We start from the raw sequence: 16,995 nt of genomic DNA on the forward strand, positions 1-16,995 counted from the left end.
CCTTGCAAAAGAATGCCTCCTTCTTTAAGGCATTTGTCTTTAATTTCATTTTCTGTACTTCAGGCAGCTTCTATCCTGTAGATGTGCTGTCCCAGATTTAGTTTAAACTGTACTTTAAATGAAGTTATGGTACACCAAAGCCATCCTGCCCAGTAGAAATAGAATGATCCTTTAAGAAGCTGCTTTGCCCATATCCAGGGGAGGCAGAGTATGCAGATCACATCTGTGTCAACTGTGGCAACTGCAACTTGTAAATAAGTGTTCCACTCGGGAGCTTTTGGCACCTAAAATAGAATTAATGAGCTTTAAGACTCGTAAGCTCTGTCTGCTCAGCTCTACAGGGAAGTGGTGTTGGGAATCATTTGGGATGTGTGTCCCTATGGTAACAGTTCCTCAGTGAGTAAGGTCAATTCTGCCTTTTTATATTTTAGTTTAAGTTGGGTATTGCAATTACACATGATTTGTAGCAGTGTGCAACACTCACATCTTTGTATATGACATGATTTTGGCAATAGCATGTCCTAAAAGGAATAATGTTCATTTTCCTTCTGCTGTTACTTGAAGATTGTGTCCAGGTTTGGGGCTGGGTTGAGGGAGGATTTACACTTCAAAAAATGAGCTGCTTGTATTTATTAATCCCATTGTCATTGGCCTGTGACCTTTGGGCTTGCTTTGGAGAGAGCTGATGTGGTGGCATGTGCTGGCCCTTGCTAAATCACTGTATCCATACATGATAACATTCTGCCTGTTTGTTACACTTGGCTTTTCTTTCCCTGGGGACATGTTCAGGTCATTCTCAAACAAATTTTGTCTAAAAACCCCAGTTCATAGTGGGTGGGGGGGAGAAAAAGTCTCTCTCTAGCCCTTTGCATGCTGCAATTAGAAAACAGCAGGGTTTCTCCAGCTGAGGGATTGATTGCAGAAAAAAGATCCTTGTCACTAATGAGTATTTCTAAATAGAGTTAATTAAATTGGATATAAATTGAGAGCTTGTCAGGTCCTTCTATAATGAAATTCTGCGTTCTTTTAGTCTTGATGAAGGAAAAATTTTTAATGGGTGTTGGCACTGGCTGAATGTGATTAGTGACATAAACAGGGAAATTAATCATGCCTGTGTTTCATTTGTTTGTGGAGAAAGATAATTTACTATAATCTTTGCAGTGGAGACGATGCAAAAAAAAATAATGGCCCATCATGATTTGGCAGGAAGCAATAAATGAGGGGCAATCATGTTTGCTTATTACTATACTGTTATAGTTGCTGAAATAATAAAGTTCTTGAAAGGACTTGAATAAAAGAATGATTTTTTTTAATGGTTAGAAAGAGAAAAATATCTCACAAATATTTATGTCTATAGAGCTTTAGTTTCAAATGACTTGTGTAAGTGTATCTGGTCAGATGTTTCATGAGAAATCTTAGTGGTGTATTTTAAAATTTCAGCACCCTCACTCAGAATAAAGATTTTTTTTCCCCTCTCTTGGCATCAGATCTGTTAACAGTGTACTTAAAGCTGTAAGTTGCAGAGGCCACGCTGCTTGTCATTTTACGTTTCTCCATGTAATAATTAATCTAAATAAGTCATGCTTTTCTATAAAATACAGGTTTTCAAACTGTAGAAAAACTGTAGGAACATTCATATACCTTTTAGAACTTTCCAGTATGCCCATGCAGCACAATGCTGGCTCCAATGTCTTATAAAAGGATATGATGAAGGATTTAATGTTTAAAAAAACCCCCAACTGTTACCACCAAAAAAATCATTATCTTGTGTTCTGTGGGGATTTTTTGGAGGGATTTTGTTTTTGCTTACTTAACTAACAGCTAACTTTCTTCACAGCAAGAAATTATTTATCAGTACCCCATATCAGAAGCATCCCAAAAACTGAAAAGTGTGAGAGGGATATTTCTCACACTGTCTGACATACTGGAAAGTGTTACTGGTACCGAGATTATCAGGTAAAAGTGTTTGAAATGTAATTACTGTTTTTATTCTTTTATACATACATGTACAGCAAACAGGGGTCATGCATCAAGTTCTAGACAAACCAGAGCAACTCAAGCTGTTTAGGCAGTAACTGTTTAACTACAACAGTTGGAGTGCTCAGCCTGGATGTAAATGGATTTGGGGGAGTTTTGTTGTAGTGGGTAGCAGTGACTAGGATTTTTAGTTCAGTGAATATGATTCTCCTTTATAACTTCACAGTGTTAACAGAAACACTTCTGGTTTCATTTTTCTAGCTCCTCCCTGTTCTTGTGTGAAAAACTTGTTCAAGTTGTTTACTGGAAAGAATCTGACAAGTTGCTTGTCATTGGCCTTCCTGAAGAAAAGTGAGTTTCAAAGGAAAAGGTTTTGTTTTTCTTTAAATTGTGTCCTCAAATTTATTGTGTGTACTCTTCTAACAAAAAAAGGCAAGAAAAGGCTTAAAATGTTCTCTTTTTACTGTAACTAGTTTTTATGTCTGTGATTTCACTTTTTTGACTTAATTCTCGCCTTTCATATATCCATTGTTATAATTTCTTTTTCCTCTGAAGAGAATAAGATCCAGAAATATCTGTAAGTTAGAAAAGAGTAATATCCTAGGATTTGGTGAACTCAAGTTCTTTGCAGAGACTGCTGAATAACAATAGTAATATTACATATTTACACATTCTAGGAGGCTTATTCATCATAAAGATGTTTTAATTTTTACTTGTCAGTGTGCCACTTTATCAGCTGAGGAACATGATTCAGAATGTTGTCAGGACCTTGACATTCATGTACAGTTCTTTGGACAGGTGAGTTCTGTCAGAAGTATTTTCTTTTCAGTCACTCATTTTTCATTGGTGCTCACTGAAAAAGACAAATATTAGGATTAATTTTAATGTTTCCAAGGAATATCTTGGCATGTTCCTTTACACTTGTATAAAAACAGGAATTCTGTTGATCTTGCCTTTTGGTTTCAGCCTTAACATTAGTAAGATACTGTTTCAGCAGGCTTTGTCACTTGAGAAAGTTTTGCCCTTGGTCAGGTTAAATCATTCCCATAATCCAAGTCACTGAGGATGTCAGCAGCACTCTGCAAATGTTACCCTGTGTCTGTGACAGATACATGTGTATCAGTGTTACATTTTTAACATAGTAAAAACTCTGGACTTCTCCAGAGTCAGTGTCTGGAGTGCCAAGCTCCATTTGGCAGAGTGGGTGTCTTTCTCTGCATTTGGAAATCTCCCAGGAGACTTTCAGTGTGACTGTTACCTAAATAAAACTGCCCAGGTGGATTACTCATATTCTTGCATTTAATTCAGGCTTTATGTATGCCACAGTGAATGAAAAAGAGCAAATCTCAGTTTCCAAAAGGATGAGGCTGATGTTTCACTCACCTTAAGCTGCTCTGTGGTGGTGCTCATAGGGGTCCCAGGACAAGGGAAGAGATGAGAATCTTGACTCCATGTTTCAGAAGGCTGATTTATTATTTTATGATATGTATTATATTAAAAATGATATATTAAAACTATACTAAAAGAATAAAAGTATTTCATCAGAAGGCTAGCAAACAAAAGAATGGAATGATAATAAAATCTTGTGACTGACCAGTGAGTCGGAGCCAGCTGGACCTGTGATTGGCCATTAATTAAAAACAACCACATGAAACCAATCAGAGATGCACCTGTTGCATTCCACAGCAGCAGATAATCAATGTTTGCATTTTGTTCCTGAGGCCTTTCAGCTTCTCACGAGAGAAATCCTAGCAAAAGGATTTTTCATAAAACATGTCAGTGACACTGCTCTATGGTAACACCATACTGGTTTAATCTGTTCTTTGGAGGTACTGCCTGGATATCAGCCTAGTGGGTTTTTTTCATGTTAAAAAAATATTTTTTTCATGTTAAAAAAAAATCCAAATGTAGCATGATGCCGCAAAAAGGAATGTGTATCACTGAGGGTTATATAAACAAGCTGCACATTTCTCAGAGTTATTCTAACTTGCAGTTCATGTTTGTCCAGTGCTTTTTGCCAGGTGGAAAATGTTTCTCGCCTGGATCACTTTTTCAGCCTGTTCTTCCAGCGTGCCCTCCATCCTGCGAGGTTCCAGGCTGGCAGCAGTGCCCAGCTGCAGGATCCCTGCAGTGCCCTGCTCCCGGGCAGCCTCCCTGCGCTGCGCTGGCTGACGCTGCCCCAGCAAGTCAAGGTCAGGTCCTTCTCGCATCTCTCCAGCTTTTCCTGGCCATGACACGCCAAAAAGTCAGTGCTCTTCCTCTCTGATTTACCTAAGTGCTTTGCCTATGCCAGATGGTCCATTTTCCTGTAAAATTCAAGTTTGCAGCTACACCACCATTCCCACAGGATTGCTGTTGTGAGTGTAGTTCAGTGACTTTTCTAGGAAAAGTAGAGAAAGCACCCCCTGGTATGTAGCTCTGTGTTTGATTTTAACCATTGAAGTATTTTGGTAGGCAGGAAATATTATTCTGGAAGCCCATTTATGTCACTATAGGACACAAAAGAATGTGATGTGGACACTGCTCTTTTCAAGGGAAAAGCAACTTTTTAATTTCTGACTCCAACAATTATATATTTTTACAAGTGCCAGTGGATTGGAAGATGACAGTGCCACCCAATGACACTGGACAAACCAACAGTCCATCAAATTTCTCCTCCTACATAAAAGAATGCCAAACAATAAGTTATTTACATCAAGTGTGTGAGAAAGTTTGTTACAACAATATAAAATCAGAAGGCTTAGAAAATCTTAAAAAAATCAAGGTGACAAGTGTACTTCTCATAATTTAGGAGAGTTATAAATGGCTGTTGCAGAATCAAAATAAATACCTACATGTGGTTTGTTGATGCTAGACAGGTACAGTTTTGTGCACCATTTCACTGTGCCATGTTACCTCCATGTTAGAAACTGAGTTGTGCTTTAAGCAGTAGTAACACAAAAGGTAGATCACAGTAACTAACTTTAATTTTAATTCAATTATAGCTTAATTATATAAATTATAATAATGTATTTTAATAATTAACTTATTATATAATTTTATTATGTAATAATTATATAGATTATAATAATTTAATTATAAAATTAATAACATTTTAGCTGCCAGTTGTAAACCTCACTTTCATTACTTTAGTATCTGTGACTCCAGTTTAAAATATCTTAGCCTGTGCCATTGTTCCTAAACAGATTTCTCTTTGCTAATGTGGCTTTCTCCCTTTTCTCCTTTAAAGGAGAATTATCTTCTCCTTTATCTTTAGTCACAGACTGATCATTATTTAGTTCTTTCCACCTTACACTGCAGGGTTTTTATTGCTTTTTTGCAATTTGTTGATCAGGAGTCTTTCCATGCTTTTTTCTTACTTCTCAAGTTTCTGTAGAGAGGCTCTGTTGTGCCTTGCTCTCCAGTTCAGCTTGCAGGCTGCTTTTTTCTTATAAAACAATAACTTTTAAAAGTACTTAGGAAACATCATCATTGATACTTATAATACAGGCATCACTCTCCAGAGTTCTTTGAGATCATTCCCATTTGCCAGAAAAGTTTTGTTGTTGCAGTAGATGACATTTCCAGTCAGAGTTTTGGTGAGGAGCTACTCTATTCTGTAAGGAATATAAAACTAAAAATGTCAGTTCTTCGGGCAGAAAACCATTTAAATTTTGACTGGGGAAAAGCTGAGAGGATGATTAGTTGTTGAGTGCCAACAACTAGGCTTGCTGACATTTCTCTGTTTGAAAACTGGCTGTATTTCAATTGGAGGCAGCCTGTTAACACAGCTCAAGAAGTTTGCAACTTTGTGATTTAGGTTCTTTTCATTAAGTAGCACACTTATGTCATGAGTTTCAGGGCCTTGGACCAAGAAAAGTACTCATAGTTAAACTTGATTTAACCAACAGCTCTTGCAGTTCCAGAAATAAGGAAGCTTAAAGTAGTTCCAATGGAACAAAAATCACGTGTGAGAGAGTTTTGGTGACTTGATAGAGACAAAAAACTTAAATCCATCGGATAAAAGATTTTTCTGAAAGCTCAGTTGGATGCAGTGATGTGCCAGGTTTGTCTCTAGCCCTCATGTTTTAAAGCACACTGAAAGTAAGAGTGACATCTCCTTTGTACCCACACTAGGCTCAGCAGGCACGTAAACAGAGAAATGGGACAGTTCAAAGAGCAGGAAAATAGCCAGCAATTAGGAAGGATTTGTCTTAATTCTGGTGTCCCCAGATATTCTTGGTATTTGATGTTACTAATAAAAAATAGGTGCAAGCTTTTATCCTATCACTTTAATCCCAATCTGAGATGAGCAAGACAGAGCGAGATGTGCTATTACTGGAAATTAATGTGTTGGAAATGTTTATTAAAAAAGCTTTTTTTTTTCTTTTTTTTTCCTATTTCAGATGGAAATTGACACAGCACTGAGTGAGCTGGAAGCAGCTGATTTTGCAGAGCTGGTAAATATTTTGGTTTTGTTTGCTTTGTACAGTATCTCCTTGCCTTGGTGTCACATTCAGTGGTTTAAACAAAGCTATTTTCAAAATCCGTCAGCTTCTTATAATGAAGTGGGAGTAAAAGCAGTTTATCCTGAATTTCTCTCCATGCTTAATATTATAACATATTATAACATATTATAATCCTTCCTATAGGATTGGTCACTGAAAATCCATGATTTTATATAATTTAAATCCACGGGAGGTTTACAAAAATCACAGAGGTGATTCTTGTTACATTGCTTCTTTGTGTAAATAACTGTCTCCTTCCCAAGCAATTGTGAACCAACTTGGAAACATCTATGAATCAGAATTTAATTGTCTAGTTTACAGAAGGCAATTACAAATTCTGCTTCGTTTTAATACTGTTACAGAAGGTAATAATAATATAATTTATTTCAGTAACTCTTAGCTGTGCAGGGTGTAAACACATTGACATTTCAGCTTTACTTTGTAATGAAGTAGCTGTTTTGAGATCCAAATTACTCTAAAGTTACTCTAAAATTCTAATCAAAAGAATCCCTGCACTGAACAAGCTGCATGATCATTTACAGAAATCAGTGTTTGAGTCACAGTTTATTGCACAAAAATTGATTCCACCTACTTAAAATCCAGTACATCTATCTAAAAACAGTGCTGCTAATGGGAGAGCACTGGGCAATACAAGGTGAATGAATGGGAATATTTTGAGGAAAATGTCAAAGACTGGAAAAAAATGCTTTGACTTGTAAATTTTACTCTAGGAGGGCCCCTGGTGTCAGTAGTTATGCTGAAGTTACTTTGCTGTTAACTGTGAGAATGAACGTATCCTAACAAAAATAGTTTATGAACACATAACAGTTAAATAGAAACTAGTTATTTTAAGCTGAAATTTTTAGAGAAAATTGTAATGACACAAAATTCAATAATGGAGGCTAAAAATTTGGTATTTCCCCGAAATGCTCAGTATTAACTGCTGTACTGGTAATAAGAGGTGGTCAAATATGAAATTATTGAAATATTGATTACTGTTGGCTGGAATTAGTTCACTTGCATTTGGTAAATAATATTAAAATACAGAATTAAAAATTGCACATGCTTTTTCCTCCCCAACAGTCTGAAGATTATTATGACATGAGAAGATTATATGTGATCCTGGGCTCTTGTCTCTTTTACAAGGTAATATTAATGATTAAGACCTAAAGGTTAGGAAAATGCATCTAGAAATCTGATGTAATGTTTCAGAATCTCACAAATCTAAGGTGAACGCATAACTGATTTAAGCATGTATTTTTAGTTACAGACCTAAAGCTTAAACACCATAACAGAAAAAAATCAGTGTCAGGAAATGCTATGTACTGTATGAACAGCAAAAACAAAAATACTTTTTTAAAATTGGAATTTCTTGGTGTTGTCCAAGGATTGGAAAGAGGGAGTAATAAGAAAGTAGTAAGAGTCTGTTCAACTGAGATTGTAGGATATTTTAATGGGAACTCTTGTGCAATCCTATGTTTTAATAGCAGGTGCTCTCTCTTGAATCTGTCTTTGAGTCCAAGACTTGAGAAATTGTATTGACAGCTTTTTTCACTTTGGCCTCATTCATAGCCTTATTTCTCTTTGGTAAATGGAGACAGTGTAATCAACAGTACAAAGAGGAATGTAACAGGCTTTGCTTTAAGAAAACCTGCATTTTAAGAATTTTATCAGGCAATTGTTTTTTGTGCCAGGAGTGTTATAAGAGAAGTGGAACTGCACAGTATCTACCATGAGAGCACTTCAGCTGTGAAGTCCTTAGTGCTGGAACCACTGTAATATGGATTTTCTTTGGAAATTTTATTAATTCCAATTTTTTTTAATTTATAAAATTTAATAATTTTATTAGTGAGATTTATTAGAGAATTAAATGAGAACTCGAGCACCTTAACACTGTAGCTGTTTTGCAAGCTGGAAAAGCCCAGCTCACCTTTGGTAACTCGCATATGTGCTGATAGTTGATTTGCTTATATTTAGTGTTTTGATTATTTAGGAAAAGCTCAGTGTTGTACAAATGTACACCAAAAAGTCTGTGGACAGAAACTCTAAGATCTCAGTGCACATGGAGCAGGAATATCTCTGTATGAAAAGCACTCTGAAGTGTTGCATGGTGGTGTTGTACCCTCACTGAACATTCTTCTTTCCTGTGTTTAATGAAGGGTTACTTGATTGGCAATCACTTGCCAAAGGAAGACCTTGTTGACGTGGGTTTCTATTGCCAGCACTACTGTCTGTTATCCCTGGCAGCAGAGCAGAGGATTGGGCAGTTGGTGATCTGGCGGGAAGTGTTCCCACAGCATCACCTGCAGCCGGATGAGGAGTCACATTTCACAGGATACAGGGAGCCTGAAGCAAGATACTTCTTACTGATAGTGGGCTTGGTGAGTTGATGCTGCAGCATCCCTGTTCTCTGAGCCTCTCCTTTGCTCTTGTGAGTTGTGTATTCACCCGATCAACACTTCCCATGCATTTTGTTGAGTGTCGCCACAATTCTCTTCACAGACAAAAGCAATCCCAAGAATATTTCTGGGTTTCACATTCTCTGAACCTCCGAGAAAGAAAAACCAATTCTTATCTCATTTGCTGTGCCTGTGTTTGTTCACAAGTGGAATGCATTGGTTGTTTACCTGAATGCAAGATTGTTTACCTGAAGAGAATTGGTAATTGGATTGTGGTGTGAGTGTTTTAATTCACTGACCAGTTTAATCCAGGTTTGTGTGTTTCAGGACTGTCAGCTGACAGTCAGGAGATGTTGGAGTTGAGTGCTTGGCGGATTCAGTTGATGTAATGTAATATAGAATAATGTAGTATAATAAACTAATTAATTAGCCTTCTGATAAGATGGAGCCCTCCTCATCATTTCTCCCTGCCACAAGGGTCATCTTGTTCCAATAGTTGGGTAATTTTTTCAAAATACTCAAATTGTAGCTGTTTCATGGGATAGAATTTCCTAGGGAGCATTTTATAAGAAATTCTCATTATTTTTATGCCTTTTAACTTCAGCTGAAAATGTTTCTACCTTCATAATCTTAGCTTTCCAGACAGCTCACATGAGAAATGTCTGGGTTTGGTTTTCTAATGTGGACTTTGTTTCAAGCAGACAGCTATTGTAGTTGCATTGCCTGCAGACCAAGGAAGGAATGATGAATCTGACTCCATGTTCTCAGAAGGCTAATTTATTATTTTATGGTAATGTGTTATATTAAAGACTACTCTACTATACTAAACTAAAGAATACAGAAAGGATACTTACAGAATGCTAAAAAGATAATAATGAAAACTCATGACTCTTTCCAGAGTGTGGCACTGATTGGCCAATGAGTCAAAATAACTTGCAGCAGAATCCAATGAAACAATCACCTGTGGGTAAACAATCTCCAAACACATTCCACATGAGCAAAACAGAGGAGAAGCAAATGAGATAAGAATTGTTTTCCATTTTCCCTGAGGCTTCTCAGCTTCTCAGGACTAAAATCCTGGGCAAAGGGATTTTTCAGAAAATGTGAATGCCACGAACAGCTGATGAGTTTGTGAGCAGTCTGTTCTGTTTGCATTTACAGAGACACTTTGTCCTGTGTGTCCTGCTGGAGGCAGGGGGCTGTGCATCCAGAGCTATTGGGAACCCAGGACCAGACTGCATCTATGTAGACCAGGTCAAAGCAACCATTCTCCAGCTGGAAGGAATCGATGCCAGCATCGAGGAAAGGCTGGATTCTCCCTCCGTGCCACCTTTAGCCTGTGCGGACTGGTTCCTTCCTGCAGCACGGGACAGGCTGGAGAGCTTGAGCACCTCCCCAATGCTGAGCAAGCTGCAGAGCTCCTGCAAAGCTGGGAGCACTGCAGGGAGCAGGAGGAGCCTCTTTGGGGACACTGGGCACACCCCACGGGACAGCGGGGCGGCCGAGCAGGGCAGCGAGGGGCCCGCGGAGGAGGAGAGCACAAATCCACAGCCTCTGATGGAGCAGGTCAGAATTGAACAGCTGCTGGGGACTTGGGGAGAGGGCAGCCCCTTCAAACCCAAGGTGACTTTTACAAAAGGCACGTTATAAAAGATTAAGTCCCTTGAATTCCCTATAAAATAATTCTGTTGCCTTGGGAAGTGCTGAGTCAGCCTCAGAGCCGTCACACTTTTTTATTTTATCATTGCTTGTAAATATTTGGGGATTTCACATGTGAAGTGGGCACAGCTACATTGAAAAAAGCAGATGTAATTGGAGACTATCTCCAAAATAACCTATCACAACTAATTTCTGTACAGTTGTATGACCCCAAAATAACCTATCACAACTAACTGCTGTGCAGTTGTACAACTGTGTCTAAGTTTAGTCTAAAATAGGCTATAAAATACACTTATATAAATTGATATAACTGGGCCTTATTCAAAACACAACACTGTCCTTTCTGTTGGTTTGGCTGGATTCTGTTCTTTCTTTCACTGTGTGTTCTCTGTTATTTCATCTATCTTCTTGTTCTTCAGGCCACTAGGAAAAAACACACCCTGCCAAACCCATTTCATTCAGGAAACCTGAAAAAGAACTCTTCAGAGAAAGATACAGAACTTCCTAATGCTATGAGGTAAGAAACTATTTTTTATTGAGTATTTCATTTTTTTAGGCCATGCTTAGATTGTTTTTTAAATATACACAGATCGCAGAAGTCCCCTCGTGATTTTATCCCAACCAAAGCTTTTCTATGCATAGATTATCAGAAGTGAATCTGTTAGCTGAATCTGAGAGCTTAATTAAACATAAAAATTTGAAATAATACAATAAAAGACAGCTGTTTCTGAATAATATGTCAGTATTGTGCACACCTGTCCCACATCTGTGTGACCTTGGAATTTCAAGCAGGAGTTTCTGGACCACGCATGTGGTTAACTTCTTGCTTCTATGTTATCTCTAGGTAGGTGTACAATGAAAGCTTTTATTTCACTTTCCTGTTTTGGAGACAATTTTTGAGAACACAAATTTATGTTGCAATGCCTAACTAGCAGCACAGTTTTAATTTGTTGGTGTTTTAAATTGAGTATTTTAGTCAAAATCAGCAGGATTTCCTTGGTGTGAAGACAAACCTTTGAATGTCTGTATGTATTTTGTACCCTATTGTGATTAGAAAACCAATTCTGCCTTAAGAAACAAAAGCTGCAAATTATTTTCATTATTTTAATTAAATGACTTCTCCAATATTTTTAAGGCTGACATCTGGTCCTGAGAACACCCTCTTCCACTATCTGTTTTTGGAGACAATGCAAGGAATCTTTATTACTCCAACTCACAAAGAAGTAGCCCAGCTCGGTGGCTCCATCCACCCTCAGTTAATTGAGAATTTCTACCAGTGCTGCCTTTCAATCCATTCCATTTTCCAGCAGTCCATGAAGAAAGAGGTATGGAAATTTGGATTTCTCTTTGTCCAATCACATTCTCAATTCAGTATTTCTAGGTTCTTTTCACTTCATTATTTCAGTGGTTCACGAGCAGCTGTATTTGCATGTCTGCAGACTCTAAACCAAAGTGGAACAGTGTCAGTTGTATTTTTTAGATCCTAAAGTGACAATTCAAGTGAGTTAAGTGAGAAAAGGGGAAATAACAGTACAGACTGCATGAAGGCAGGTTTATAAAGAGCAGCATGGTTTTTCTTAATGTTTCTGTGATGTTACTGAAGAAGTAATTTCTGAGTCCCAACACAGCTTGGCACTGATTGGCCAATGAGCCAAAATAACCCACACCAGAAACCAATGAAACAATCACCTGTGGGTAAGCAATTGCCAAACTCATCCCACATGAGCACAACACAGGAGAAGCAAATGAGATAATTGTTATTTTCCTTTTTCTCTGAGGCCTTCTCTTTTCCATTTCTGGCTAGATCCATGTGCCTTGTAAATCTAGGAATTTTTAAGTGTTAAAAATGGTGTTAATTTGGTGGCTTGGTCACATGGCACTGGGATTTGGCTGAGTAGGACTTTGGCAATGAGCCATGTGTTTTGGGCATTTCTGTTGGGAGATGTAGAAACCCAAAAGCAAGCAGAGACAATGAATGAGTTTATCTCTAGCATCAAATTGCCTTTGGCTATAGCTATTAAATAGGCATTTTATAGTTCAAGTCATAAAAACTGGGAGTTAGAAATAACTGATGGACATGTCTCTTTCAGCAAAATTTACTGTAGTCTTTGCAGATTGGCTCTAGCAATTAATGCTGAAATTGGGAGGCTGTATTGTAGCACAAGGAGAATGTTAAAGAATAAATAGAAATTTGCCTTGTTCATTGTACATGATAAAAAAATCAAATACAGAAATGTACGATTATACTGTGTGTTCTTTGTCATCTGCTAAATATTGTTACAGTTTGGGATCCAGAGAGCTGCACTAGTAATGCAAAGTTACTGTAAACTGATCAGTAATTAATTTTTCCTCTATTTTTGAGAACTGAAAATTCAACAACTTAACTTTTCAAATGTGTCCAGGAGTCTTGAAAAAAATCCTAAATTTAGCAAAGATAAGCTCAGTGGTCTTAAACCCCAAAATATGATGTTTTGACTATGTTTTCTCAATCTTCAGTCCCTATATCTTCAATATTGTAGGCAGGTTGAACAATGTGGTTTCTCCATCTTCATGTGGCAGACAGAAATTCCTTGAGTTGTTTTCTAAAAACATCTTTTCTTTGACCTTTGAAGCAATTGTTTCACTGGCAGATCCAGAGATGAACTGGAAATTTGCAAGGTTTATTCAAAGGCTTTTCTCAAAACACAGCTCTAACAGCTTGAGAAAACACGGAAATGTCTTTGTTTTCTATGATTTTATGCCTTCATACTGAGTAAGTCAGAAAATGCTCTGAGCAAAGTGCTTCAGCTGCTTATTTACAAAAAGAAATTCCTGCCTGGCCAAGTTTGCCTAATAGACTTTTACTATCACAGTTCTTCATTAGGGAGGCACACAGAAAAGACAGATGAGAGCTTTAGCTGTTGTAGCACACTTTTTAAAGTGCTGTAGTAACTCAGATGTCTTATTAGAAAAACAGTGTTTAGCTTGAAAGGAAAAGTCAAAAAAGGAGCATATGTCTAATTCCAACTTGTATAACAACAGAAAAGCCTTTTGATGCCCAAATAACAAAACTGTGGAGAAAAGAATCATGTAGGCAAGTCAGTTCTATCTCCTAAGCCAGGCTTTTTGACAGCAGAGTCCCCCATCAGGGAGTCATGAACAAATCACATGCTTGTATTTGCCTGTGTTTGTGTCACAATGTCTCATTCTCTACTAACATTTCACCAGCTGTTTTACAGAAAAAGAAGGCAGCAGGCAGTGGGATTTCAGATTTCAGTAAGGCAGCTGAGGACCCAGGGCTGGTAAGAGAACACGGACTGCTGTTTGAGTGCTCTCCTGAAAACTGGGCTGACCAGAAGAAACCACCACCAACAATGAACTACTGGGTTGTGGGGTAGGTTTAAAGACAAATTTCACCTCCAGTTTTTCATTTGGACTATGCCCTTGTGTTCTTGAAAAATAAATTTAACTGTAGCACATCACTTGAGCTGACTTGAGGTAGCTTTAATTTAAGGGCACTGAGAAGTTGCACTGATGTGAATTTCCACCTTTAACAGCTGCTGAGTCAATGACATAAAGTGACAGTTATAATTACTGTTATATTCTAAAAGAGGCTCTTTCATTGGGAAGAAAAATGTTTCAAGAGAAAGAAGAAAAATAATTGTTTCCCAGCATGAATGTACGTAACTGCTGTTTGTGTGGAAAAAATTAAAACATTGAAAAAATGTTTATACTATTGTTGATGCCTTTTAAAAAATAATTATAATAAGAGCTCCTCTATTTTAGCTCTTTCCCTAGGAGCCCTCATTGGATTAATATGTGGAAATGTAACTACCCAGATGTTATTACCTTTAAAAATGAGTAAATATGTGAATCCTGGGGCTTGTTCCCAAGGACCTTGATTGCAGCTTGTAGCCCACAGACTTGGATTGCTGCAAACAGACCCAGAAGATCCTGAAAACCTGAAGATTTTTTTCCCTACACAGCCTTAAAAAAACTGAGTAGAGAATAACTTGATTTTAAAATCCAGTGTATTGAAAGAGGTAAAGGACAGACACCAACATTTGCAGCATGTTTTAACCAACAGCAGCTTGTTTTAATTTCCTGCTGAAACCTTGCAGTACAACCAGAATCTACCATTTGGGGAGGAAAAAAATAACACTTTTGATGATTTTCTTCTTTTTATTCTTTCTTCTTTTTTTTCCCCAGGAGACTCATTCTCCATCCCAAGCCTCAGGAGTGTTACGTGTGTTTCCATGACTCGGTGGCAGAAGCTGCTGTGGAGCTGGCCTTTAAGCTGTCCTTTGGCTTAGCTGCATAGCTGAGCTTCCTGCACACCCAGGCATGCTGCAGGGTGGTGTTCATTCTTTAAAATATCCCATGTCAAGGGAAATGAACTCAGTTTGGGTGCCACCCATGGGGCATCTTTGAAATGCTTAAAAAAAATCAAATACTTTGTGGTATGAAGCAGTTAAAACTTCAGTGGTGCTTCTGATGAGCTCATCAATGGAATGGTTATTTTCAGAGAACCAAAGTTCCTATTTTTATATGCTGTCACTTTTTTTTTTATCCTGGTCCTAACTTTATTATATGAAAACACCACATCATTTGTATGTTCACTGCTGTTCAGTGTACAATATGCAGCATAAAATGGTAAGCTGATCCTCAAAGTACTCCGTGAACATGCGAATTGGTGGTGGAGGAAAAAAAAATTCTCCAGTAACTTTAAATTTTGCACCTCTGAGAGGCTGGAAAACACTGAATGTTTTCAGTAGCATTGTGTTAATCAAAACAGAGAGAAATCTTTAAGACAATTCCTGGCGCTTAGCCTCACAAAACTGATGGTTTACTATTTTTGCTGTCCTGGACACTTGAGGACTATAGTGTGGTTGATGTTTTACTTGACTCCGTGAGTTTTAACTATAAATATTACTTAAATTTGTTAAAATGCAATTTTGAAGACACAAAAAAAGAAGGGGGGTGGGCAGGGTGGTTTTAAGATGTGCATGGACTTGGCCGATTTTATATTCATAATTTCGTAATTAAAATGTATATTTGTTAAAGAACAGTAAAGCATGATTTTTTTTTTTTTACTTAATGTATTTTCTCTTTGGTTTTATTTTTTTATTCTAATTGTTTTTCATGAGTGCTTTTCATAAAATGCATAACTAGAATTGCATTTCAAGCAACGGGATCAAAAAGTTTAAGTGTTCAGGAGAGCCAATTCAGTTTCATGCGTTCTCATGGCCAAATCTTTAGATCTCGTTCTCACTAGTAAAGGACGCAGTTTGGGGTAGTGCTAAAACAGTCAATCAAATGCTTGCAGTGCTCACAGGGTGATTCACAGCTTGTCTTCATCACTCAGCACTTGCTTCAGTTCCAAGCAGCAGAAGTCTTGGGCCTGAAGTGCGAGCTGTGATTGAGGACTTTGCTAATCAGCTTTCTCCAGGATTTATGGTTCCTAGCAGATGAGCAGCAGTATTTCAGTCTGAGCCCACAAATCACAGCAGCAGTGGGTTAGCTCTGTTCTCTGTGTATAAATCAAGTGATGGGAGAGTTACTCTGCTGCACCTCTCAAAAGTCTAAAATATCTGAGATTTAGGCATTAGATTTCCTGGTAGATGGAAGAAGGAACGTGGAGGAAAGCAAGCTTGCTGCAGTGCTTTCAGCTGTTTATCTTAATGTCCAGGAGAAGCCTTTATTTAATTTATTCTAATTCTAAAAGTGCCACCGAGTTTCTGATACCTGTATCAGCTGTCAGGCATTGCTTTAAGATGGAGTGTGAGCACCCTCTCTGTCAGCCAAAATGCACAGGGAGGCTGCTGCAGGAGAGCAATATCTGGTTCACTTGTAGATTGAGATTTTCTAATGCTAACACCAAATTCATATACTGTTGGTAAGTTTCAAAATAAACCCAGATTTCCAAAAGGAAGTCCTTGAAAAAGAAAGGACCTGAAAAGGAAGATTTTTGGCCTTTGTTGCAGCTCATACCAAATAGAAGTGATATTCTATAATATCCTTGGTATAGTATAAACTTTGGAAATGTCAAAATCTCTAGTTGAGTTTAAAAATCCCTTTCTTTCTCTATAGAATCTCTGGCACTGTTTGGCAAACGTGACACACTATTTCCCAACACAGGCTCTAAAGGTTGCTTTTAAGGACCAATGCAAACATTTTTCCAAAGGGGATAAAGGAAAACATGTAAAAACAATCTTTTGCATATTAATTTTAATAAACAAAATAGATCTGGTCAAGAGCTGTGCACTTCTTTCCCTCAGCATGGCTGGTAATTCGTGGTGGTACAGAGGTAGGTTTCCTGTGTAGCCTGTTACAGCAATAAAATTTGGGTTTCATGTTAAATGATTGATGACTTTGAGGTGCCTGCAAATGCCTCTCCATTTAGATGGAATTTTGAAAGGCACACAGACCAACACACCCGTGGAATTAATGACAAGGAATCTTGGTCTAGGAAGGAGTGTTGATACTGGCATTTG

General features: G+C 37.7%; 1 protein-coding gene across 2 annotated transcripts in view; it reads left to right on the forward strand.

Annotated features, from left to right (window-relative positions):
• INTU (inturned planar cell polarity protein) overlaps positions 1 to 15,519 on the forward strand; it is a 35,027-nt gene extending 19,508 nt beyond the window's left edge. Inside the window, exons 5-16 of one of the 2 annotated variants that reach the window (XM_058025117.1) lie at positions 1,838 to 1,956; positions 2,239 to 2,328; positions 2,698 to 2,775; positions 3,986 to 4,169; positions 6,363 to 6,416; positions 7,548 to 7,610; positions 8,624 to 8,845; positions 10,025 to 10,429; positions 10,942 to 11,039; positions 11,658 to 11,847; positions 13,741 to 13,895; positions 14,711 to 15,519. In XM_058025117.1, coding sequence (XP_057881100.1) covers positions 1,838 to 1,956; positions 2,239 to 2,328; positions 2,698 to 2,775; positions 3,986 to 4,169; positions 6,363 to 6,416; positions 7,548 to 7,610; positions 8,624 to 8,845; positions 10,025 to 10,429; positions 10,942 to 11,039; positions 11,658 to 11,847; positions 13,741 to 13,895; positions 14,711 to 14,822 — 1,770 coding nt within the window. In that variant the 3' untranslated portion in view covers positions 14,823 to 15,519. Of the gene's footprint in view, positions 1 to 1,837; positions 1,957 to 2,238; positions 2,329 to 2,697; positions 2,776 to 3,985; positions 4,170 to 6,362; positions 6,417 to 7,547; positions 7,611 to 8,623; positions 8,846 to 10,024; positions 10,430 to 10,941; positions 11,040 to 11,657; positions 11,848 to 13,729; positions 13,896 to 14,710 lie in introns of those variants that run through there. The other variant, XM_058025118.1, reaches the window with a different exon arrangement.
• The last annotated feature ends 1,476 nt before the right edge of the window (positions 15,520 to 16,995 follow it).

The sequence above is a fragment of the Melospiza georgiana genome, chromosome 5, assembly GCF_028018845.1.
Source record: "Melospiza georgiana isolate bMelGeo1 chromosome 5, bMelGeo1.pri, whole genome shotgun sequence".
NCBI lineage: Eukaryota > Metazoa > Chordata > Aves > Passeriformes > Passerellidae > Melospiza > Melospiza georgiana.